Source organism: Neodiprion pinetum, chromosome 7, assembly GCF_021155775.2.
Source record: "Neodiprion pinetum isolate iyNeoPine1 chromosome 7, iyNeoPine1.2, whole genome shotgun sequence".
Classification (NCBI taxonomy): Eukaryota; Metazoa; Arthropoda; class Insecta; order Hymenoptera; family Diprionidae; genus Neodiprion; species Neodiprion pinetum.
The window spans coordinates 9,834,815-9,860,873 of NC_060238.1; the positions used below are offsets into that span (position 1 = coordinate 9,834,815).

Genomic DNA, 26,059 nt, shown 5'->3' on the forward strand with positions numbered 1-26,059 from the left:
ACACTTCACGTAAGTGACTCTTCATGGAAAGATTCTTGCTGCCTCACCGTTTTTGTATGCCACCACCCATGATAGTCCAGTCAATTTAGCCATAAAAATAGTGATCGAAACACAAAAATTCCGACAGAGCGGAATTTTGGTAGAGACCTTGGGTTTACCATTATAAAGAAAAAGAAAAAAGTCCCCATCCATACCATGTGTGCTAAAAAAGTTATTCAAGGTCAAAGGTCAAAATTTTCGGTTTTTTCGATTTTTTCTCGTTAACGGTTAATTTTATCAAAAAAAATAGCTCAGACAAAAATTGTAGATCATAAAATTATCCACAAGAATGGTCTCTATACTTTTTTTCCTAAGAATTATCATTTCTGAGATATCGCGTTTCTGACAGTCGAACGAGTTACATTCTTTATAATATACACGCATATGTCACGGATATACATAGTATATGTATAGTATATATAGTATATATTATAGTATATATATAGTATATATACTGATATACGTAGTATATATATAGTATATATTAGGGTGGTCCTCATTAGAATGTTGACGAGTTTATTCCGGATCACTGCACCAAATCAACTATAAATAATTCAAAAACAATTCACAATTTTTTCAGATTTTTATATCAATTGTAACCCGTGCCTGGAAGACGAAGGATTTCCCAATTTAAAATACACATGTTTTGAATACGTTCTTAGTATATATTTTACTGTAAGAGTAATAATGTTCGAAAAAATCCATGAATGTGAGGTTCTAGTGAGCATGAGTGCTACTATCTGAAAAAATTCACATCATCATACCAGGTAATATAGACAATTGCATTTCTTATAAATAAAAAGAAAAAGTCAAATTTCTAGGGTGTGCAATTCGTCGAGATTGGTTGGTATGATGAAGTGAATTTTTTTTCAGATAGTAGTACTAATACTCACTAAATCTTCGCTATTACAGATTGATTCGAAAATAGTCACTCTTACGATAAATTATATGCTGAGAATGTAAATGAAACAGGTATGTTTTAAATGGTGATATCCATCCATTTACACGCACGGGTTAGAATTGATATAAAAATCTGAAAGAATTAGGAAATTGTTTTTGAATTATTTATAGTTGATTTGGGGGGTGGTCTGAAAAAAATCATCAACTTCCTAAGTAAGGATCATCCTAGTATATACCGGGACAATCTCTTGAAATACAATGCGCATGCGCGAGTTTTATCGGCTGCTCGGACAGGCTGGCCACTCCGAGTTTCAGCTGTCAAAGTCTGTTTCTGGCGGCGATGTAGTTCATACGAATTTTTGAGGTTAGAATCTCAAACAGTCGAGGTAGTGACTCGGAAAGTTGATGCTAATGCTCTCTGAAAATTGGCTTTATTTGACTGAAATGAGAAATCTGTTTGAATGTTGGGTGCTTGGAAAAAACGCAGCAGGTAGGTGGGAACATTTTATTTGATCACTTTTATTATTTCGTACATTAGAAATAACAATGAAATTTTTTTCTATCAACAGGTGATACAGCCAAAATAATTACATCTCCAATATTTACTGTTATCTGCCTATTCAATTTATCACACGTACAAAGATCATCGCCACTTTCAAGCAACTGAGCAACTTTCTCACTCTCTTGTGATTTCAGGTGGTAATATTGAATTTTATCACTCTTGAAAATGAGACATTAAACCGAGCGTTCAAGAAATTTAAATATCTCACTATCTGTAACAGAATGGTGAATCTTTTTTTTTTCTCGAAAATAGTTCAACAAAATTTACAAATAGTCGATAGTCAATGTATTTTTTCCGATCAATAAATTATTGCTACTACTATTAAAAATTTTCTAATGATTATCAGAGTTCTTTCGCAAATTTTCGATGATGTTCGATTGAATAAATGAAGGGAACCTAATACTCAACTTGAAAATTCAAGTAATATTAGATTTATTAAAATGATTTCTGTATTTCATGTTAGTGCGGCTCGAAACAAAGAAAATCTAATCGGAAGCGTAGAAACCAGGAACGTAGATCACATCCTATGACACAAGTTGAAAAACAACTTTCTCAAAATGAGCCTTAACGTAACAATTAGCTTCAAGGACAATCATGTTTTAGAGTAATGTCAGAAAATTATTACGAGGATATTGACTTATCGGATTCAAGATTGTGTCCCTTATTCCATCAAAATAAATTAATATCTCATTTTTAACGAAGTTTATGAAGATTTTTTTCCAAATAATGTAATCCGATACAATATCTTGTTCATAATCCTCCGAACATCACCTTGTAACAAGGATATTTGGAAAGAGTCCCTTTGTTGCAGGAACCATTATAAATTTCTTGGTTTTCAATTCGTGCTACTGAATAACTTCTGCGTTTCAGGTTCCATTTCCAATCTCAAAATCAGATTTTTTTTGCTCCAGACAATGCTAACATAAAATGCAAATAATTGCGGGTAAATGGAGATTCACAAGCTTTCAGTCTTAGCGTGGGACCCTATAAAGAGTGTGAAATTGAATTTGGTTTTAAGTTATCGTGCAACTAGCTAGCCTGATGACACCGTCAACTAAAATTAAATTTAAAGACATTTTTAACTGACGTTATTTAACAATTCTAGATTTAGATTGATTCAGTTTGCCTAGCAAAATTCGACCCTACAATCTAATTGAGGACTTGAAAAACTATTCATCTGAATTTAATGCCAAAGAGAGTAAAAGTAAGCTTCAAAATAAGATACCAAAATAAATGGCATAAAGTTTGAAAAACAGCATGGTCAATGTTCGCTATTTGATAGCTAGTAGTTCGACCGAACCGCGTGGAAGGTGTGGGTCGCTGAAGTCAAAGATGAGTTTGTTTTTATTTTTGAGTTTATTTTACATCTTATTTATTTTATTTACATATGTACAAGTTAGAGTAATGGTTGCCACGTGATAGTAGGAGAGGTCTTTGTCTTCTTGAATTGTGGTGGAGGCTGCAGCGAGGATATCGGGCGTCGAGGGGGGTCGGTCTCGGTCCTTGGTGGTGGCGTGTACCGGCTCTCTCGAGAGCTTGGTGGTGTCGGGGGACGGCGGTTTTCAGTCGTCTTTACTGGAGACTCCCACTCACTGTCGGTCGTCTGGGTGGCAGTCGACACGAATGAGCGCTGCGGCTCGGGAAACGGGGAAACTGGAGCCAGGATGCGTCTGCAGTAGCTAGGTGATGTTAGTCGAGCTCTCCGTACATCCCACAAGGAAAGTAGTACAGCTGGAGGTCTGGTGAGAGGCCGTGACGGGATATCGATAGGGTGCAATACCCAAGGAGCTGGAGGGTTCGAAGCTGCTGTGTTTGGATGTGGGCTGGCCGCAGCCAGATAAACATGATCCGTCATGCAATCAGTCTGCTGTCCGGTCTGTCTTAGAACGTGTCGTCGTAGCGTTAGTAAAACGTCGTAGTGGCGTAACGTCGGCGTGGCGTTGAAGCGTAGGCAAGGCGTGGCGTTGTAGCGTCAGCGTCAGTAGAGTCGGTCAAGACGAGGTGAACCCGAAGTGTCCTGCCGATCGGTCTGATCGGTCGTCTCTTATTGCAGCCTCGGTTGATCTTTGGCAGCGGGAGACCACGTTGGCTGATTACGCAACGCGCTCGGCTGCGTGGGTGGCGTGAGCGGCGCGCGTGACGTCACACTTTCTTCTGGGTCGCGTGATTAGAGAGTGTGAAAGGCTGGTTGCCTCGCGTGGGTTGGAAGGCGCGCGACCAACGAGTTGCGTTCACAATGTTGTTGTGAACAGTCAATAATAATGCTTGAATTACAATGGTGCACAGAATGATTCCTCGGTAGAACGAATTGGCAGTAACGGTTAAGTAACAAACTTATCGCTATTGGCTCGATCAAAGTAAAATGATGGGATATTCAGCCATTATCATCTGTAGTATATCCCGCTCTTCAATTTTGCCTCAACTGATGTTAAGAAGGTGGCGATGGCCTGATGAAATTCACTCTGACACCTGATGTCTGACGGAACAACCAGGTTCGATGGTTATAATGATTGCACCGCTCGAGAAACCAGGATCCTTGCCACCTAAACGTTTTGACCATCAGGTAAGGCATAACTTTCCTCGTGTTAATCAAAGTTTAAATTTTGAGCCTGCTGCAAAAAAAAAAACTAATTTTATCATTGAATCCATGTTAAAATATTGTAATAGTCAAAGATCACGTAATTAGAAATTTACCTACATGCTTCCAAGCCTGACAAATTTAGTCCCGCTTTGACGATGAATTACTTCGTACCTGAAAATATTAGAAGCTATTATTATCAGACAGGATCTTTTGGTATTTTTTGATACAACTAATTTCCAATAAAATGCACAAAACATAAATCGTTAATGAGACGCATTTTCAATTTTATGTAAATAAAGAATCTGTCCACAATAAACTTTGTTTTTACTTATCTACCTCTGTTTATCCAGACTCCCACTTGTTAATGACATTTCACATTGAATTTCAGATTTCTTCTTTCAATAAATAACACCCAATTTCTGTATCATTTGATATTTGCTTTTCCATTAAATTCTTTATTGCGTCGGTTGAATATCTTCCGATATCGACCGCGGTATTGCTGAACGATACTATTCTTCTTAAACAATTCACGTTACGTAAAAATAAGCAGCAGCATAACCTCAATCCACGGCTTTACGCGCGAGAGATTTACAGCTTCAATTTAATTTTGTGTACGTTGGCGCTCTGCTCAGCAGACGAAAACATCGCCGCAGGGCGATTTTACCGACCAATGAGATTGAATTATTTGGCGCATGCGCATTGTATGTATAGTTTCAAGAGATTGTCCCGGTATATGCCGATATACGTAGGATATATAAAGTCGGACATTTAATATACGTAAAAATGCTTATTTGTGCCTCTTAGGGCCGCTTTTTCCAACTCTGGGTAAAATTTACCTAACGGTTAACCAATGTAATTTGATAGGGTTACCCGTCAGGTGAATTTTACCCAGAGGTGGAGAAACCGGCCTTTATATGTATAAACCATACTATTCGGAGAATATACACTCAAAAGATACTCAGTCCCTTATTCCGTCTACCAGTATAATAACGTTCGACTTTTAGAATCACGATATCTCAAAAATGATGATTCTTAAGAAAAAAAATGTAGAGACCATTTTTGTGGATAATTTTATGATCTACAGTTTTAGTCTGAGCTATTTTTTAATAAAATTAACCGTTAACGAGAAAAATCGAAAAAATCGAAAATTTTGATCTTTGACCTTGAATAACTTTTTTAGCACACATGGTATGGATGGGGACTTTTTTCTTTTTCTTTATAATGGTAAACCCAAGGTCTCTACCAAAATTCAGCTCTGTCGGAATTTTTGTAACTTGAAATGTCTAAATTGACCGGACTATGAGTATTTTATTGTTGAACTCAAATCGCAGAGCATTCGCCCTGCCTTGTCTCGCTAGTTTACCATCCTCCCAAGGCATCCAACCTAACCACCGTCGAAACTGACATGACTGGTTTTCTGGCATCTATCCGGTGTCACTGATCATTGATGATTTCAATACGAACCAGCATGGTAACAACTATGATGCTGACAATTGGCGGGTCTTCTGCCACACTTGGATCTCTTCTGCCATTCAGCTCAATATACCATACACACATCTCTGATAACTTGCTCGACCTTCGTTTATTTGGCGACCAAGAATTCATAAACGGTCAATCGCAATCGCCTTCCATTGCAGGACATGATTTCATTTACGCTCGTGTAGCCATGCATACGCCAACAAAATTTAGGATCATCTCCGCTCCCACTTATGCTTTTTTGCTTAAAGTGTTCGTCTTGTATTTCGACAGCTCTAGTTGAAGCTCTTTCCAACCTGATACTCCTGTCAATGATATGCTGTAGTGCCTAGATAATAATCTTAGTTCTGCTATCGACGCTCATTTGCCCATGTTCGCACTTTCACCCCTGCTCGTACTGCCCCGCCATAGATTTTTTTCAAGCTGATAATTTATTTGCATATTAGAGATGTCCTTTATTGTCATTAGAAAGGGTCGCGCTCTTGTACTGATTACCCCCGTTTTCGTATCAGCAGGGACACTTTTCATAAGTAAATTTCTGCACTCGCTCTGCGTTTCGTGCTATCCGACTCCCTAATGCGCCTGATGCCTGCGCTATTTGGTACCATCTGCGTTTCCTTGGGCTTGCACCCTCCCAGCGTGGCGATTGCTATTTTCTCCGTTCAGGAATTGCATTATTAATTTCCATCTGTTTCGCCTGGTCTCTCCACGACCCAAGCGGTTATATTTCTCCTCAGCAGACGACAAATGCCAGCTTCCCACTTTATTTTACGAGCGCAGACGTTGATGGGCTCTCCCTTGGAAATATCAATGGCCTATTTGCAATTTTTCTTATTCTACTCCTGATATCCAATAAATCGCTTAGCACAGCCGTCATTATCGAGCTTAGAAAGAAGGCTCAAAAATAGATAAGGAGTGCTGGTTCTGGACATAGATCCCTACATTACCGATACAGCTCGGACACAAACCTTCATAGCTCGAATACAAGCTTTTTTCCACAACGTTCGAGGGTCACGATTTCATCAATTGAAAAAGACTCCTTCCCCCAAATTGCGCTCTACATTAGCATAGTTTTTTTCATCCTCATCGGACATTTGCACTCTATCTTTACCACGTCGAATAAAACTCTGCACAATTACGCTCTACCTTTACTGTAATATCAATAGTTATCGAACAAGACCGAGGAATTGCATGACCGAGCGTAGACGGAAAATCTCTTCGAACTCTCGTACACGAGAAGTTCAGCACTCTGAGTCAGCGTCTAGAAAGTTCTTCTACTGTGAGTCGGAAGATTCTTTTATCCCTCCGATAAGCAGCGTGGAGAGGTGAGACGTTGAGAGGTTTGCGAATACGAGTTTTCAGTGTATAAGCTCACAAACAGTTCTCGAAGTCGTCTGACAAGTTTCGAATTGACATTGGGAAGTCTGCGTCGATCGGCAAACGTTGAATTCTGAAAGGTACTAGAGCTACATCAGCTTCGATGATGAACCAATTCTCGGAATTAAACTGCAGAACAGTTCTCGAAATCATCAGGCAAGTTTCGACATGACGTTGGGAACCCTGCGGGCCTCCAAATAGCCGAATTGGGCTGTAATTACTACCAAGTTAGCAGAACTCACCTGAGGTGCTTGGCTCATGTGAAAGGCAAGTATGTGTTGGCGCAAGCTCACTTCGTTGTTTGAAAAAGCCTGTTCCAAGAGACTCTTGTTATAATTGAACCATTTATTTCCGATGATGGTAACTCTTCTCAATTTTACTGGCTTTCCGCATTAATATCAGTAACGTATGTAAATGTGAACCAAAATGTAAACGACTCAAAAGTCGTGGAATCAGAATCACTGCTAGTGTTAAATAGCTTCGATAACCGCTTCTCGAAAACGACCACCCATGTATTCCGTAATAATCTGGACATATTTGAAGTTTTTTACTCCAAAAATCTTTACACACCAAGTACCAAATAATTCATCAGCTAATCGGTCTTGGATCGTTATATCGGGTCTGTCATTTTAGTTTTTTAAACTTTGTATTGAAAATTATAAGCAGGGACCTCGAAAACCCAAATTTATTAGTCTTCAGTTTTCGTTGGGTATTTTGTAGCCACTATTTTGAATTTTTTAGATTTATTTTCAAAAATGATGAAAATCTAATTTCAATTGACCGTCTTTTTCACGAAATTCAATAAAGTTGCTGTTCATTTTTACGCATCTGATAAATTTTCAACTACTTGGTTGTTTCTGATTTAATTGGGTTTTTTCTGAAATTAAAATTGAAAAACCAGTCTCATGACTCTATTAGAGCATTTCAAAAAAAAATACAGAGAAATAGAAAGTGTAACGATAACGATATAAGAGAAAATAGAACGAGAAGGTAAAGAAATAGAATGGAGACAAGCATCGAAAAAAATAAGAAGCAAGAAAGAGAAAAAAGATACAGAGCAATAGAGGATAAACAGCTCAGCAGAAGAAGAGTTGAAAAGTTCAAAGAAAATAGAGAAAGCGGATATTTGAAGATTCAGGTGTTTGAGTAAAACAGAAAAGTTATGCTATAGGGATGAAATGAAAATACATCAAATATGAGTTACTGATGGTATCAAAAGTTGAATGAAGTTGTTAAATGATATATAATACCTTTAACAAGGGATGCAATAAGGAATATACACAAGGTGCCCCTAAATTCGATTCCACGGGCCAGCCAACATGATACCTTGCTAAAATCCAATTGATAATTTTTTTACCAGCAGCTCGTCAGACGCATAATTATAGAATTATAAGAGAAAGCGCTAAGCGATAATCCGTGTGCAGCATTGTCTTCGAAGGTGCCGCCACAGAAGTTAAATTACTAAATCAAATTAACTATATAAATATCGTCAGCAATGTGGTACAACTACGTGTAAGCAAAAGAAAATATTAGCAGCTGTCATATATATAGAGTTATTACAATAGAATAGTATTTTTTAATAACACCTACATGGGAAGTTCGACTTTGCGCACTGAAAAGTACGCACGAAGCGCCCGATTCGACTACACCTCAAAAACCGTTAGATAATGTTAAAAACTGTCAGGCAATGTTCATTACGTAACAGATTTTGATATTACTCAACTGTTTACGACATTACCGAACAGTTTGGGAATTGTTGAGGAATCAGCCGCCTCGCACACCCTCTTCGGCGCGCCGGGTCGAACTTCCCGTTACAGGTGGAACAAAAAATAGAATACTGTACGCGTGCGCCTATATTACCCTCGCACTGGTTTTCTGTCACTCTCAGTTCGCTCGACCGACAAACTACACTCGTGCTAGAATCACATGCTTTGCGCATTTGTACCGTAACATACTATTTTGTAACAAGTGTGCATAATTATTTGAATACCCTGCGAGGTCTACATTATTTAGTTGATAACCATTTTATAGACAATATAACTAAAACTTTTTTCAGAGCGGTTCTGCTAATTTCGGGATTTTTAGATTGATCTTTGTCTGTATTATGCTTCATGAAACGGAGATGTTTGTAGTTCTACGGTATGAGCGATTTTCAAATAGTGTTAGTACAATAATTTCTAGATAAATATGTAGAAGAAAAACTTTGAACGCAATTATGCGAAGTGCATCCCCAAAGTAACAAAAATGATTTCCAAATTGATATTCCTTTCGTTCAAAAAACATGCACTCATGTAGGATTCGATCACCTTCGAAGTTAGTCTCCTGGAACTGAACATAATGATTTCAGCGATGCTGCCATTCTTCGCAGGAGGCTGATCAGAACCTAAATGGTGTATGATGCTGTAATTTCATATGGGTTTTGACCTTGGGGGGACAAGTTCAACACAACCTCAATTTGACACTGTGTGAGGTTTTTTGTTCCCCGAAAGCAAATCTCACTTGATTTTAGTACTGTTGAAAGATCCAGTCAACCGCGACCACGCGACAGCCTCTCACATGAACACTTCTAACACTGTTACAGAGAATGCGTCGCTAAAATCGTTGTATTCGGTCCCAGGAGACGTAAAATTCAAACGAGATCGAGTGTAAATGTATATTTTACGAATGACAGAATTTTTCTCAGGATCATTTTACTTTTGGGACGGCCCTTGAATATCCCGAAACTACATTTTCGTGTAATACCGCCACGATATTTGAAGAACCACTCACGATGTCAACCTCAACTTCAATGGAGAGGATTTCAGAAAATATCGTACACATGATCTGTATTCCAAATTAGATCAAGAAAAATTTGTAGTCTATTTAAATTTCCAGAGTAAAAAATAAAATGAAATTTGATTTGCTTCACATTCTGATATCATTCATGCTTGTACTGATTTTCTAAAAGCAATCAATACAGAAATACCAAATAAATACAAAATTATTGAGCAAAAAATATATTCGGACTTCTTTTCCAGAAACTGTAGCAAGACTTTATTGTTCACTATAATCCGAACGGCTGTTATTGATTCTAAAATGATTTTGTATTACTTTGCTTTTTGATATTATTATGAAATGCCTGACGAGAATGATAGCAAGGGTAGTAGAGGTTAGATTATATACAATTGTACTTGATTAAAGTAGGAAATTACGATTTTGATTTCTTCAATATTAAACTTCCGCATGTGGATCAAATCAGGATTTCAGTGTGAATTTCACGTCTATTTATATACCTTGCTGATTAGATTATGACTATCCAATTTAGAGTTCCATTTAAGAGATGGTCAGAATCCAATAACCTAAGTAATACAAAATGACAGTGTGATAAGTAAGATTCAAATTGTTAGATACAGCACTTGAGTAATTGAATAATGACAAGTTGAATACACTGTTGAATTTGCAGACTTGTACGTATTTTCGTAATATCTTTTCAAATACTTTAACCACTTGTATTCTTTATCGACTGACTGACAAGCTCTCGAATATGAAGACAAAGTTTGAGAAAATTGTTTTCTTCCTGTGTGACTACATATTTTTCGTAATACTTTATGCTCAAAGATAGGCTTCCGATCTGCATATATTGAGCGAAAAAAGAAGAGATACGAACCTGTAAGTCTGCAGTAAGTCCACCTCGGAATACCCAGGGTTCTTGATCTCCGCTCATAAATGTTTCTTTCCATCCATTGGAGAACCCTGATACATTAAAGAGTTATTGAATTAAAAACCGAAAGGGGGTTTCACCAAGATTTTCAAATTGACATCTACGTTTATATTTAAACTAATTGTATTTACGCAATTCTGAAATTCAAATTGAATACTACAAAATATAGCTATGTCGGAATCCATGAATTCTCTTAGTCCAAAATTACACTAAAGAAAATAATTCTTGCGCTCAAATATGAAAACTTATTCATTTGTATTGCGATTGATATAGTTTGTTAGTGTCATCGAAAGTTGATGAAATAACAGTTTAGGTAAGCTTGTTAGTTCAATGATTATCGAAAGAGAAGTTTCATCACAGTACAGACTAACAAGTTGAACTGAAATAGAAAAAAAAACAAAGAAATATGATAAGGTTGATTTATTCAACAAAAGCCGTTCATGAAACTTACCTATCGATATATTCAAAATTGAAATATGATTTTATTGTCATTAAACTATTACAGAACTGATCACGGTTAAATAAAAAATCATTCAGTGTAAAAAGCCATTGCACTAGTGGACTATATACACTACAGTATTACTTCGTTACAAGAGTCTTCGTTATCAGAAAATTTCCCCTTCGTTCTGCTCGAGCGATTTTATAGCTCTCCCCACTCCACCTGTGTATCCGAGGTTTCCCAACTTTGGCATGGACCCATCGTTATAAGCGAACTAACGATTGCATTAAATCATACGTATTCAGACACTGAATTGACATACATAACCGTCATGTTCTTGAAACAAGGAGTGGTTCTGATCATCGACACACTCACACATGTGTGATTTCCAAGTCCTCCAGGCAGCAATGGGGGAATATTGCGGCGATGAATTTCTTGAAATCTTATTCCCCTAACCACCCTGGTAATCTCTTATAATGAAGTATTACTGTATTAAGCACCTTGCGCAGGACGGATGCTATACCTACCAATAGGATATTTGTGTAAATGCATCCATATCAGCTATGAGTTGTGAAAATAGTATAACTTATGTGTCATGTTTCCAATTGACTCAAGACTTTCGAAGTTATCGAACAATAATACTTGAAGTAGTTGTGTCTTATGAAAATATCTGTCGCGATTTAGATTTGTAAACAGTAGAAAATAGTCAAGTTCGTCGGGTTGTTATTCTTTTATATTTACCATAAAAGCGTGTTGAATTATGTGTACACAAGGCGCGAGGTTGACATTTTCGTAGTACCTATGAGTCAGAGTTTTCGATTATGTTTAGATCAATTGATATAACAAATCATCAGAATATAAATCACTTTGAAAAAGTTAAAGATTCTCCAAATGATTCGCCAGCTTGCAATCTGCATAATGAACTTGATTTCTGACATTTAAAATCAAGTAGTCGAACTTTTTCGCTGATACGGACTTCTCGATTTTTGCAGTTGTGATCTAGAAAAAGACTCATTCAAACAAACTGAATAGTGTTACGTGCTCAGTCTCTCTTCGTACTCACAACTTATTCTTCTTCTCTCTTATCTGGAAGCCTCTTCATTTGATCAGACTAAACAATCTCTGCAATGTCCTGTGTACACCTGACTATCTCCTCTCATTTTCGGACACTGATCTTGCACTCTGGTTTCTGCTCTCATTCACACTTAGATCTGCTCAACCGAAACCACTTCCCATCTACTTTTTGAACTGTACACTTTGTTTTTACCTCTCGACCTAAGCAATTTTATTTGCAACTCTCGCATTACTCGACACCACGCATACGTTTATCATCATAAGGACTATTTTACCTCCAAAAGCCATGTTCACCATCAGTACCTCAATCACAAATCCTGATTCAAGTTGTTTGTAAACGCAAAAGTAAAGATGAACTTAGTCATGCTCTATTCCTTGCCACTTGGAAATATATGATCTTCAAGTCGTTACGATGGAAAAATTATAACTTATAATTGATCTTCAATTGAAGACATACATCTATCTATTTGGAATTGGTGTAGTGGATTTCCAGTGGGTCTATAAAAAGCATCCAAGTATGAATATATTTCGAAGACGAAGAGAAAGTGATGCAAACTGAAAAACTGTGACATTCTATATTCGATATGCAAAAGAAACTTGTATTCGCAGCATGACTTCTTATCGAAGTGCAGTGCTGAAACTTTGTAGAGATATTTCATTATGGTTTCAGAACTGGTTCAGGAATGAAAACGGTAAAAATTCTCAAATAATACTTCAAATCGACATATAGCACAAAACATGTTATGTCAAAATACTACTGGAAAATAGGCTGATACACATATCGTCTCGAGAAAATGCTATATTGTATTACAACAAGAAAAGACGTTATATTGAATAGTGTCTAAAAAAAGAGTTATCAAAATACAATAGGTAAAGACGCTTTCTCAAAAACATATTTATTTTCTCTGAAAATAGATTGGCAACACTACGGTGCACTCAATATTAATTTTTAAACTTGCATTTCAGCAGATTTACTAACTTTGGACCAAATTTTTGGGATAAAAATAACCATCTGGCTGCAATTAGGATTTTTTATAGTGTGCACTAAATTACAGTACAATTGTTAACTGCATGATGAAAAGAAAGAACGAGGAAGAAATAACAAGTTAATTTTATTATTTTATTTAATGATTAATGTTATCCACTTGACCTTTGGGTACTAGAGATAAGTTTTTCGAATCCCATTTTGATGAAAAAGTTATGGCTCCAATATGTCGAAGTAATAAAACATGCGTATTAAATATTTGCATTTTTTTAATTTATTATTATACTTCTTGGTGTTTATTTAGTGTTTTCATTATTTTAAATTATTAATACCTTCTTGTGAGTTTATTGTCATTGGTTATTTTGATTACTATGAAATAGAAAGATAGCTCTACGTAAGTATATGTTCGGGATGAACGTGAAAGCTAGTGAGCAGATTTTTAAGATTTCAACTGATAAACACACAGCCAAACTCTAGATAGCCCTAGACACAGGCTCCAGAGTGCAATGTAGGGTAAATTCGGGATCCATGGGATCTAGGTAAATTATAGGTGTTACTATAATGATCTCATAAGCCATAAGTAACAATTCACTAATTTCTATTAAAATGAAGAAGGTGTAGTTATTACAAAGGATAAATAATGCTTCGGGTTTAAATATCGAATCAGTAGAGTAACCCAGAATTGACACAAACAGTTAACAATCCTGTCTCGATACAGCTTGCGAGCTGCAACGACTGAAGGGGAGGTTCTAGTCAAAATGTGTTTTGTTGTTGTTGGAAAGCACTATGTCTACCTATTACTGTGTCGCACTGTGTCGATTGACTTCGTTGATGGAAAGCCCCCAATATCTTCCTTGTGATTCCGAGAGTAACGTAAGCTATGTTTCATCACTCTATCGCCTCAGAGGACTGAAGAAAGAACAGAACTGACAATATTTCAGCCATCCTCGATATTGGTAAGTGAATCAGCTGTGAATCGCTCGACTCACAATGAGACTAGAGAGGCTGGTCATTATGGACTTCATTCAGCCTGCACGAGGTAGTTGCTACTGGTCTACGATTCGATGTATATTTTCACCGTTCCCTGTCATAGGCTCTAACTGTTTTGATATCACAATCTCAAAATGACACAAATTTTTCAGTGCCCAGAGTTTAATCTCGCCGACAGATGGTCAGAACACTCATGTGTGTCGCAGCATTTGATTGGCCAGAGCAGTGTGTAAGTGTTCAGTTGGTCTGTAAGTGAAACTGAACATTGGACGTTAGAAAATTTGTGTTGCCAGCTTCAGCACCTAACTGTCAAGCGAAGGGCCCTGGGTTCGATCCCCTGTACGTTGTTCTTTTTTTTATGTAATATACAGATAAATAGCATTAATACAGTTATAATGCCAAAAATCGATATCAACGGTTTATAAAGGAAAGCATCCAGAGACAGGAAATCGATCCCACAACTCACCACGCACCACTTTAGTGCCGTACTATTGCATCCACGCTTAGCTTCGTATGCGAAGTTGCGGTTGAGCTATTGCTGGAACTGATCCAAATGTCATAAAATTTAAAATCGTAAATACGCAGCAGCCAGAACCAATGAGATCGAAGAGAGAACCATGATGGTTCAGAGATCATTAAGTATCATCATCACGTGGAAGCTGAACGAAATCCGCTTCGATTAACCTCCCTACTTTCAGCTCTCCTTGTGACGGGATATTTTACGTGGAATTCGTCTGCAATGCATGGGTTCCACTTTTTCTGTCTTTTCGAGGTCTAGAATTTTCTCAACTAGGACAAAGGTTGGACGTGATTCAACGTTGATACGTCGAGTGCCTTCGCTCATACATGTGTTTACGTTTCTGCTGATGATTTATAACCAACGCAGATAAAGTATTCAAAATTTTAAGTAAGCTGTGCTGAATTTAGGTATCTGCTCTAAAGTTGCAATACCATGTCGTTGATTTTCAACTTCCTGCAATTGATTATAATCTTGAATACCATTTCTTATTACGCATTTTATAAGAAAAATTTTATGCATCAGCTGTTCGAAATGGTTTAAAATAACGGTAATTATCATAACACGATCCTCTTAAACCAACAGTTGTCACCACTTTTTAACAATAATGGGACTCGTTGGGGAGGAGAATAGTAGCGGGGGAAGCAGGGTCCATAATACTTTCACCTCCTTCACCCCACTTCCTGCCACCTTTTCGGCGGAAAGGGGGGGAGGGGGGGGGGGGGGGGAGGGAGCAAAGAGTGGCTCTCTTTCCCACGTCATTCCTCTACCCTCAAACAGGTCTTATTATATGTGACAAGATTTCAGACGAGAATTTTCTAACAACTTTTCTTCGGGCAACTACAGCTTTGAATATCAGAGAAAAGATCAATTTTGGGGGATTATACAGGTACATACGAGTCATCTTTGCAGATCTGAAGATTGACAATTACCGCCAACACGCCAATCTCACGCCTTGTATAGTAGTGATGTCAGAGCCATACTACTTGGAAACGAAAGATATTAAATTTCTTCGTCGAAGTGGAAACTACGGTAATGTATATCATTTTCACAACAATCTGATATGTTTACATGTCTCAAATTTTTAACGGTTATTACGCGTATTGTTCGTGCTTTTCGATGTTCTACTTTTAAGGAAGTTTTTTGATACGCATGGACATAAAACGATATTTCTGGTCTGTTTCATCGGATTCAACTGACCTGTATCAAATAATTGACATGAAAATAACGCAACTTTTAGGAATTATGATTTACACATAGTTATAAACATAATCCAAAATCCAAACTGAATTCAAGTCGTATCGAATTGAGAATCTCCACAGATAGCATTGTATTCCAGTGCAAGAAATTGTCGTCATACGTTATAGGTTTGTTAAGCACCTTGAGCGGAATATTTGAATAATTACGAAGAACCAAAACTACGTGATCATATGAAACGGTAAAGTGCAATGAGTTTCTAGCAATCTGCGGATGAATTATGCTTTGGTTAGCATTTCACTGTGTGGTTCTGATAATCTCATCTGCTAAAAGTACATGTTGATACCTGATTTCTTGTAATGCTGTTTATTGGCAATGAGAGCTTGCATACAATTAAGCAGGAGTGGATACCCCTTGCCTCAAAAAATCCGGAATATTGGTATCTACGTAACTACTAAGAAACTGGATAGGAGTTATGCATAGAGCTATGGTAATTGCGTGCACTACCTTGAGTTACTAATTAAAACAGATAAATGGCATACATGTGTAGCTTCCTTGGGTATACGTAGTCATCGTCGTTGGAAATCTGCCAAACCCTAGTGAAAAAACAAAAAGTAGAAACGGCAAGTTAGTCAGTATTCAGATATATTTCAATCTTACAGTTTAAATACCAAAATAGGGAACACTTTTGACCGATTACATTTTTAACGAGAATCAATCAAATATATGGACGTAGAGTACTACTTCAAATAAAATATGAGATATTCAGCGTTACACAATATGTTTTACCAGCAAGGAGAGTATCAGATCTCCGGATCACAGATTCTGCTGAAACTTTTAAAGATGTTTCTTTAGCTCAAAATATTGAACTTCTCATTTGCAATTCCATCCATTCAGCCTTCCTTTGCTCGATTTACAATACATCAGGTGAACAATTAATTTTATACTTTACTGTGGCTCTGAAATAATAACATATCTGTTAAACTAAAATCTACAAGGTGTCCTATTTTGAAAAACGGGCTCAAATTTATCTAAACATAACTTGAGGCGAAAACATTAAATTAAAAAATGTTTCAAACAAAATTTGTTCTACATGAAGGGGGACATCAGATGAGCAACCCGATTTTTGGGTCCGGAGCCTCTGCTAGGCTCATCAAGGCTCAACTTTTAAATGAAACCTTGAGAATGAGTCCTACGGTGAACAGAATTGTTCAACATTAAAAAATGTTTGAGCACTTGTTTTCATTAGTTTTTCAGCATTGCTAAGCATTCAAGAACCACCAGCATCAGCGTTACCCAATGTACACCGCGGGGACGTTCTTGAACGCGTTCTCATTTTAAAATTGAGCGCAATCATTGACGTAGTGCCACTTTTTTTACGAGAAAACTTCGATTAACGTTTTCGGACTGTTTAAAGACGGAAACCAAAAAATGACTCCGAGTAAAACTTACTTATTTTTCAACGAGAAATGAGAAAATTCAATAAAAAATACCAGGTGCTGTTTGAAAAATAACAGTTGGGTTTCGATGGGCCCAGCAGAGACCCCGGACTCAACAACTGGGATGCTCATCTGATGTCCCTTTTCATATACAGCAACTTTTGTCCAAAAGGTGTTTTTCAGTTTAATGTATAGTTTTCGATGTATTGAAGCTTATTTTATCTCAAATGGGACGCCCTGTACAAGACTCTGTAATTGAAACTTTAGGAGAGAATAATAAAAATTAATGTAAGTGGTGATTCTTGACCTCAAGATGATGATAGAAGGTTAATTCTTGGATATGAAGGTCAGAAAAATTAAACGAAGTGAAATTTGTTCACGTTTCGGCCCGAGTTGGGGCCCTCCTCGGAACGAAATATTGATCATGGTCTTAATGGACCGCATAGTGCACAAGCAAGAGTATTAATTTAAAAACACAAGTCATGTAGATAAATGGAATGGACCAGTTAGCAGTACATTATTTGAAAACCGACAAACCACTACGTCTCTCCCAACTACTGATATTCACCGACTTATCTCTTAAGTGACTAGAAAGGAATTTGAATTTAACGCAACTATCAATCGATGTACTATCGCCACTGACCAGTACGATAGTACGATAGTACGTCGATTGACAGTTGCGTTGACTTCAAATTCCTTCCCAGGCACTTAAGAGATAAGTCGGTGAATATGAGTAGTTGGAAGAGACGTAGTGGTTTGTCGTTTTTCAAATAATGTACTGCTAACTGGTCCATTCCATTTATCTACATGACTTGTGTTTTTAAATTAATACTCTTGCTTGTGCACTATGCGGTCCGTGAAAACCATAATAATTATTCCGTTCCGAGGAGGACCCCAACTCGGGCTGAAACGTAAACAAATTTCACTTTGTTTAATTTTTCTGACCTTCATATCCAAAAATTACCCTTCTATCAATGCAAATTAATATTGAAAGCAGAAATGGACAACAGGATTCTTTGATCAGGGTATTCCACCCAATAAACTGCTGATATAATTAATTTTAACCGAACTGAAGAACGGCCCAATGAATAAAACTTTTTATCACAAGCTTCATATTTTGGGGCAAAGGAACACACTTAAAAGTTTCAGTAGAATCCGTGATCTGAAGGTCTGATACTTTCCTGATGAGTCTAGCAGCTTGCCAATAAAAATCTTGCCTCCCTGGTAACTTCTGAGAAATCAAAGTCAACTACATTGAAATTTTCATGTAGCGGGCACTTTCGGGATCGGAAATCTTGTCCGCTATTGAGTAGTGTCTGTTATTTAGGAAATGCCTAATTTTTTAGTGCACAAATATGTCGTATCTTATTGCGAATAAGTATACACATTCCCACAAAACATGTAATATTTTAATAGACGAAAGAACATGAATGAATAAATGTATGTAAATATTCAAAATACATAAACTGTAACAAACAAAACAAAACAACACTTTTTGTTATAATAAAATACATAATAAAATATATATGTAATAGGTTCAAAAAAGAACGGTTTCGTAATATGTAGCAAACTCCAGCGTACGCGATGGTACATCAACAGCCAAGAGTTCGGTAAACAATGAACAAACTGAAAATTTTGCAAGCCTGTCCGCTATTAGGAAATTTTTTCATGAACAAATGCATCCCCGGCAGTGTTTGCGTCCGTTATTAAGGATGTTCAATATTGGAAGGTATATTTTCGGTTAGCGCGATGCTTTTCTATCGAGGATATCTAACTTGTTCATTATAAGAAGGTATCCGCTGTTAAGAGGTGCCCGTTGAGAGAATGTTCACTGTATATAATATACATATTCACAGATGGTACAATGACAAATTACGCTATTTGTGGATTTAAAAAAGTAGCTACTGGTACATGTTTCACATTTTCAAAAGATACAATTCGCTACTTGTTTTACATAATACTCATTTGTAAAATATGTACATGTATAATCGCGCATTCCATATAAGTTGCACAGACAAAACCAGGGACCCAAAAAAAAATGGATTATTCATAACATGTCAAAAAGTGTAAGACAGACTACATCAATGGCATATTTAATCATATGTGAGTGGGCTATTTTCTCATTCTCTGCAATGAAACTCTGTTATTATTATAGATCTTTTAACATTGAATTCTTTGATGGGAGTGATAGACTTTTCCCTATTATCGAAAACATCGAACCTCAAGCTAACAGCGTTTACCATTCACAACACATAATGCGCACAATCCCCATTGCATAGAGCCGTTTCTATGGGCCAAAATGTTGGAAAATTAGACTTCGTGCGTGTTCAATGCTGTAAGTAGAGAACGCCATAGGACAAAGGACGTCCACATACGGAAATTGATTTTGCGACAGCTGGTTTTTCTCCCTAACTGGTGACGCTGTCAAGGAATTGCAATTGGAGGATTGCTTCTCGTTCGGGCTGCGCGTTACAATCTGAAATTCTCCAATTGTAATTCCTTGCCAACGTGACTAGTTCGAAAGCAGTATTAGCTGTACCGGAATCAATTTCCGTATGTGTACGTGTTGCAGTTGTCCGCCGATGCAGCCAGCTTTTGATGCTCTCACAGCCGACAGAATAATGTGGCGCGATAAAAAATTTGATAGAAAATCAAAACGTGGTAGGAAATACCAATTGGAAGAAACTCAAGGTTTCGACACGACTTCACAACCGCAGTATGAAGGTTTAAGTTTGTAATAATAATGTAACGTTGAAAAATTCATGTCTGTCTGAAATTCTGCAAACCACGATTTTGCGTTATTTAGAGAACATACACATATTTTGGAGACCCAATATTTTATATCATTCTACAACTGGGAAATACTGATCTTTATTTTAATAATTTATTGCATTGGAAGGTTGCTATAATCAGTCTTTATTTACCAAGATATAATCATGAAAAAATTTGCAAATTATCACAAGACAGTGACATGAAATGGGTGAATAGATTATGTTTGAAAAATAGCTTCAGCTAGTACCTAAAATGCATTGATATCGAAAAAAATGGACTAATTTTGTATCGTGAAATAGGGGCGTCATTTATGTTGACTCTTACCCGAGTCTACGCATCATTGGTACAAAAAAGTTATAGTTAAATTTTAAATCATTTGAAGTCGACTTTTAAGCACTAGTGCTCATAAAACGTACAAAGTAATCGAGTTATTTACAGAAATAGCGATGAAAATGCATTTCTACGGTTCTCAGTATGTAATTAGTGATCATTAACGGGTTGAATGAGCCGTGATTATTCGAGTCAAGTTGTATGTTTGCCGCTACTGTATTACTTACACGCAGTATCACGTGACTCCTATTGATGAGTAGAGTTTAGTGTTGAGTTACGCAGTACCAGTTGTGCCATTACAGCAGCAGCAATCGTGCAACTTTACCCAAATAATCAAGGCTCATTCAAGCCGTTGACGGTCGAAAATTACTAACAACTGTAGGAATGCATTTTCTGGCAGATTTGTTACCTGAAACACAAATGTTTCTGGATAAATGTGTCGCGCATCGCACATAAAATTACGCTATGGCGTTTTCCTATCAGTGATGCGTAAGCCACGACAATAGTCAACGTAGACGACACCGAAATATTTTATGTTGCAAAATAAATCGGTTTTTCCCAATTCCAGTGGATTCTGGATACTAACTGGAATCCATTCTTTATAAATAATCGACTTAATCCATTGCATGCTCCCGTTTCGGGTTATTATTCGACGTGTTTGGTCGAACGAATAGTCAGAGGTGCCCAGGCACGAACGGTCGCTCACGCGTGTATACGAAAAAATGCGTCGCGTGGCCGACTCTCTCTGTTTTGTCTTTGCATGTGTTTTATTTAGACGAGCATGAAGGTGGAGGAGATAGCGCGGGCCAGGCCGCGTCAGTCAAGTACTCGAGCGATTCGGGGTCAGTCGGTTCATTCCTTTTGCCTTTTTCTTTTCTGTGTGCGTTTCCGGAAAGACGGATAAATCTAAAGGGTTTGTCTGCAATTCGATTGATACTTGGATCTTGTGGTGTCTTGTATTTTCAAATCCTTCCTGATTGTTGCATGCAGGGGAGCTGGAATAACTTCGTAAGTACACTAACACAAGCGCGGTACGTCCCGCCAGGCACACCGGCGCAGCCCGGTTGTACCAATGAGCATTGCTTGTACATACTTCGACTCATACAAGGTAATCCTTCAGGTACACCGAATCAAGCGGTGATACCTGAGCACAAGCGCAATGCTTACACGAAGTCGCCAGCGACTTCATTTACCACGATTATACTGCACGAAACAGTCCAGACGCCCAGCGCAAATATACATAAATATAGAGATTCAATTCGGAAGTTTCAAACGAAACCAGCAATCAATACAACCACATATATATAATGTCTGCTAATCGTAGATTTCACCTCCGAAATAATTAATTGTGCGAAATATATTTGATATGACAAACATCTTATACACATTGTAAATTCAACATTTGCGAGGGGTTTTTTTCCCTGAGGTTCATACCTCAAAGACTCTGAGCCATAATAAAACATAGAACTGGTGGCTCAAAATGTGTGTTTATTTCATTTATTCCTATCCCCTAGATCGTTGTTTTCTAGAGTTGGAAATCGTGACCAAATGAAAAAATACGTGACCTCGTTTTTATTAAAGAGGACGCGACCCACGAAATACGACGTGAAAATGAATTGTATCTCAGTCAGTAAAGACTGACTGTCGCATCCTCTTAATGGGTGCTCTTTAGTGCCATTCCATGGATAAGCCATCATAATAGCTCGCTAAAATACAACTCAAAAATTTTGTGCCGGAGAAGCTCGTTAAACGCATGGTTTTCGAGTTATAAGCGACAGCGCTAACAAGGGGAGGGCGCGATTTGTAAATAATCGATTTTGATGAAACTCAGATATGTTGTAGAGGTATTTGCCTTAAGTACCAGACTAACCGGATCAGGATAACAACTCTTATTCACCCAGAAAATCCTCTACAACATATCTGAGTTTCATCAAAATCGATTATTTACAAATCGCGCCCTCCTCTTGTAAGCCAATTCGGGTACAGTATTTCATCTGAAGTAGCTGTACCGGAAGCTGACATTTAACTTTCCTGAAATTGGATAAAAAGGATGGAGTAGAGATAAAAATGGCTAGAACAAGATAAAACAGAACTAGAAGTGAAAATTGAGCACCTAAGCGAAAGAGAAAACGGATAGAAGGAAGGACTGAAGCAAATAAGACACAATAATGCAGCTTGAAGGTAGAAACGGAGAGAAAGCGGATGGCAGTATATGAGAACTGGAGAAAAAACTATGAAAAGAGAAGAGATAAGAACAAAAATAGACAAAGTAGAAAAAAGGGTCAGGTTGCAGCAAAGGTTAGGTAGAAGAAATAACACAGTAATCGAAGGGATAGAAGGGGCGGACATAGCACAGGTAACGAAAAAGGCAATAGAGAAAGGAACAAGGATCAAAGGGATCCAAGAACTAGGTGGAAGGAGAGAGAAAGGGAGCTCCAGAATCATGAGAGTGGAATTATACAGCAAAGGAAAAAAGAGATATGCTTACCAAGAAATGGAAGTCGAGAAGAACTAACTTAAGAATGGAGGATGACCTGAGAAACGAGATAAAAGCTATTAAAAATAGCAGGAGAGGAAAGAATAGGAGCCGAGGGAATAAAGAAAAAATAGAGTTCAACAAAATCCGCATATAGGGAAAATTTTGTAATTGGAATAAAGAGGACAAGGCAATAAGGGACAAAAAAAAAGAACGCAATAGACATCAAAGGAAAAGAAGGAGGAGGAACGAAGAATGCGTGAAAGCTGACAGAAGAATCGGGGGGACTAGTTAGAAAATGGAATAATGAAGAGAAAGAAAGAAATTGAATAGAAAAACAAGGATTCTGAAACGTGACAGGCCTAAAACGCAAAGACAAACTCTGAAGACAAGTAACGAATTGGGACGTAATCGACCGGATGGAGACATGGGTGGGCGAAAGAAGAGGAAGAGGATTAAAGACAGACTAGCAAAGGGATGGGCGTTGAAGATCAAGAAGACTAGACAGGAAAGGAAGATTTATAAGAGCAATAACCGGAATAATGAGAGACCTCAGGCTAAAGGACAAAAGGAGGGAAAATCAAGGATGTTCAACTAAGGATGACGATAGGAGAGGAGAAGTGGGGCAGAAAAACTGTATACGTAAATAAAGATGTAGAAAAGAAGCTAGAGAAACCAAAAAAGACCACGAAAGAAGCGATCGTAGGTGAAAAAAAAAAATCATAACAGGGTGGAACTGGAACGCAAGAATAGAAGAAGATGGGGGGAGGGGGGGATTAAAGAAAAACATGAAATGAAAAGGAAAGGAAAATCGAAGGAACAAATAAATCGAATAAGGTAGGGAAATCCATAATGAAATAGCTAAAAAAAGAGCAGAGAAATGAAGCAGGGGAATGGACTAACAAGGAAGGTATCCCAGGTCGAACTCTCCGATTTGATTTCTTCTGTAACATATTATAGTTGACTAAAAGCTAAACGACACGTATTTTTTTTAAGTCTTTTTTTTTTTTTTTTTTTTTGGGAAATGGCATTTTTGATTTCTCGTGATGAAAAAAGTTTCCAGTGGGATTGGTCAAACAATATGTTCTTGTGGGTGAAACTACCAAATCGCCCACTGACATGCCTTACTTTAGAGGGTGGTTCACCCCCTTAAACTGTTGAAGGGCAGATTAAAAAGAACTACGTTTCTCTTAGTTTTTAGTCTACTTTAACATATTACAGAATAAATCAAATCGGAGAGATCGATTTGGGATACCTTCCTTGTAAGAAGGAACATACACATTGAGAAGCGCAAAAGCAAAAACAGTAATCGTTATCGGAATCTATTCGCAAAACTCTTTTTATTTCTCTACTACTCTAATCGCGTGAGTACTTCGGCAAAAAACTGCGAAGTTCAATTGGTTTAGAACAAAGCATAAACTTCGATGTTGATTATGTTTTTATAAATTTCGTTACCGTGTTTTCGTTTATCAGTGATCACGTGAAATGCAAGCAGTGCGGTGAAGCAATAACAATTACGAAAACTTCTATTCATGGTCTTTAGTTCAAGCTGAAAATAGAGTGTCCTTGTGAGCCCCGTAGTGTTCCCTCTTCCCCATATATTTCTAATGCATACTAAGAAAATACTAGGTTCGCTTTACTATGCGTACGACAGGGATCGCGGAGTAAAGGCATGCAACGATTTTCTGGAATTATGGATCTAGCACATCCAGTCTAACAGACTGCGCATAGCGCGATTGTAAAAAATATTCCGACTGTTTCAGAATCAGTACAAGTTATTATTTTTAAGTCAGTAGTGCGAAAAGAAAAATAAATGACTGCAACAAATGAGACAAATCCGTGATTAAACGTGTCAGGAAATGGCAGATGGCGCAAACGGTGCTTCAATTCATCGACGGGAGTATGTAGTGGCATTGGACATTACACTGGTAAGGTACTTCATGTAAATATCAAGTGCATATACCAAATTCCAATATTCCAAAATAAGGAAACTACTGCTGAGTTTCAGGACTGGGAAAATAATCATAAAAATATATGTACTGTATACCGCAAGGGTTCTTCCGGAAAAATGGAAGTTAACGTAATATCTGAATTATTTGAAAGATCGATAGGAAATTAGCAATGGAGGTTCCAAAACTTATAAGGGCATAAATGACAGAGCATCATATGAAGATACAAAAATAACCAAGAAAGAATATGATGGACACGTTTAGAAAATAATGGCACGAGACTTAGAAATTGCAGAAAAAAAATACCAGCGGACTAGGAGGAAAAGGTGAACTGATAGGCAACCGCATTGCCAACCTCTACAAGTTATTACGGTTTCGCGATAAGACATAACAGTGATTTTGTGGAGGAGATGAACAAAGCGATTGTGGCCACAGGATGTCCAACGACCAGGAATTATAAGAGAATTTGAAAGTGCCCTTGAAAATGCGTAATATATACAAGAATTTTGATATATTTTGATTTTGTTCCGTTTGTGCTCCTTAATTCTTGTATGTAATTGCCTACTTGTTTGCCTAATGTATATCTTGTCACAGTTTTTGCAGGGAATTTTGTAAAACATGCAAAAACGGAACATTCACGGCCTAGATGAAAATTACACTGCTTTAACCAGACACTCCATTGAACTAGACCATGTTTTTAGTTATGAACGTGCTAGCGTCTTAGCTGTGGAACCGGTATATTACAAACGTCTTCTTCTTGAGATGTGCAATATTGTAGCAGATGCTCTTGCAGTTAATTTACGTTAAGATATTGAACATCTTAGTAATATCTATACGTCGGTAATACATCATTCTTAGTTTCCTAAGCTACCTATTGTGCATAACTCTACTCTATCATCAAAACTGTATTGTTTCGCTTCTATGTTCCTAGGTCATATCTATGTCTATTACTAGCCGGTAGTCCTTTCTTCTAGTCCGACCGTTGTTGTCTCAACGTTTCTAACGGTCATCTAATTTCAACGTCCGTCTTTCCTTGCCAGTAAATTTGATCCAAGATGGGAGCTTGGGCGTTTCGTATTGCACTGTATAATTGTATTATAATATAGTAGTGTATTTTAAAATTATATTCTGTAAATCTGTTTCATCGTCACGTCCACATCAAGTTTTATTATCCAAAAAATTCTCGCACCAGGTGAATATTATTCCTTTTTCTGTTAGATTAAGTCGCATTCACTTGGTGATGTGCTTCCTATGTA

General features: G+C 37.4%; 1 protein-coding gene across 2 annotated transcripts in view; it reads right to left on the minus strand.

Moving 5' to 3' along the window:
- Oga (O-GlcNAcase) overlaps positions 1-26,059 on the minus strand; it is a 184,571-nt gene that overhangs the window by 14,878 nt on the left and 143,634 nt on the right. Inside the window, exons 8-9 of one of the 2 annotated variants that reach the window (XM_046633995.2) lie at positions 16,380-16,433; positions 10,582-10,667 (exon numbers count right to left, since the gene is read on the minus strand). In XM_046633995.2, coding sequence (XP_046489951.1) covers positions 10,582-10,667; positions 16,380-16,433 — 140 coding nt within the window. The remainder of the gene's footprint in view (positions 1-10,581; positions 10,668-16,379; positions 16,434-26,059) is intronic. The other variant, XM_046633996.2, reaches the window with a different exon arrangement.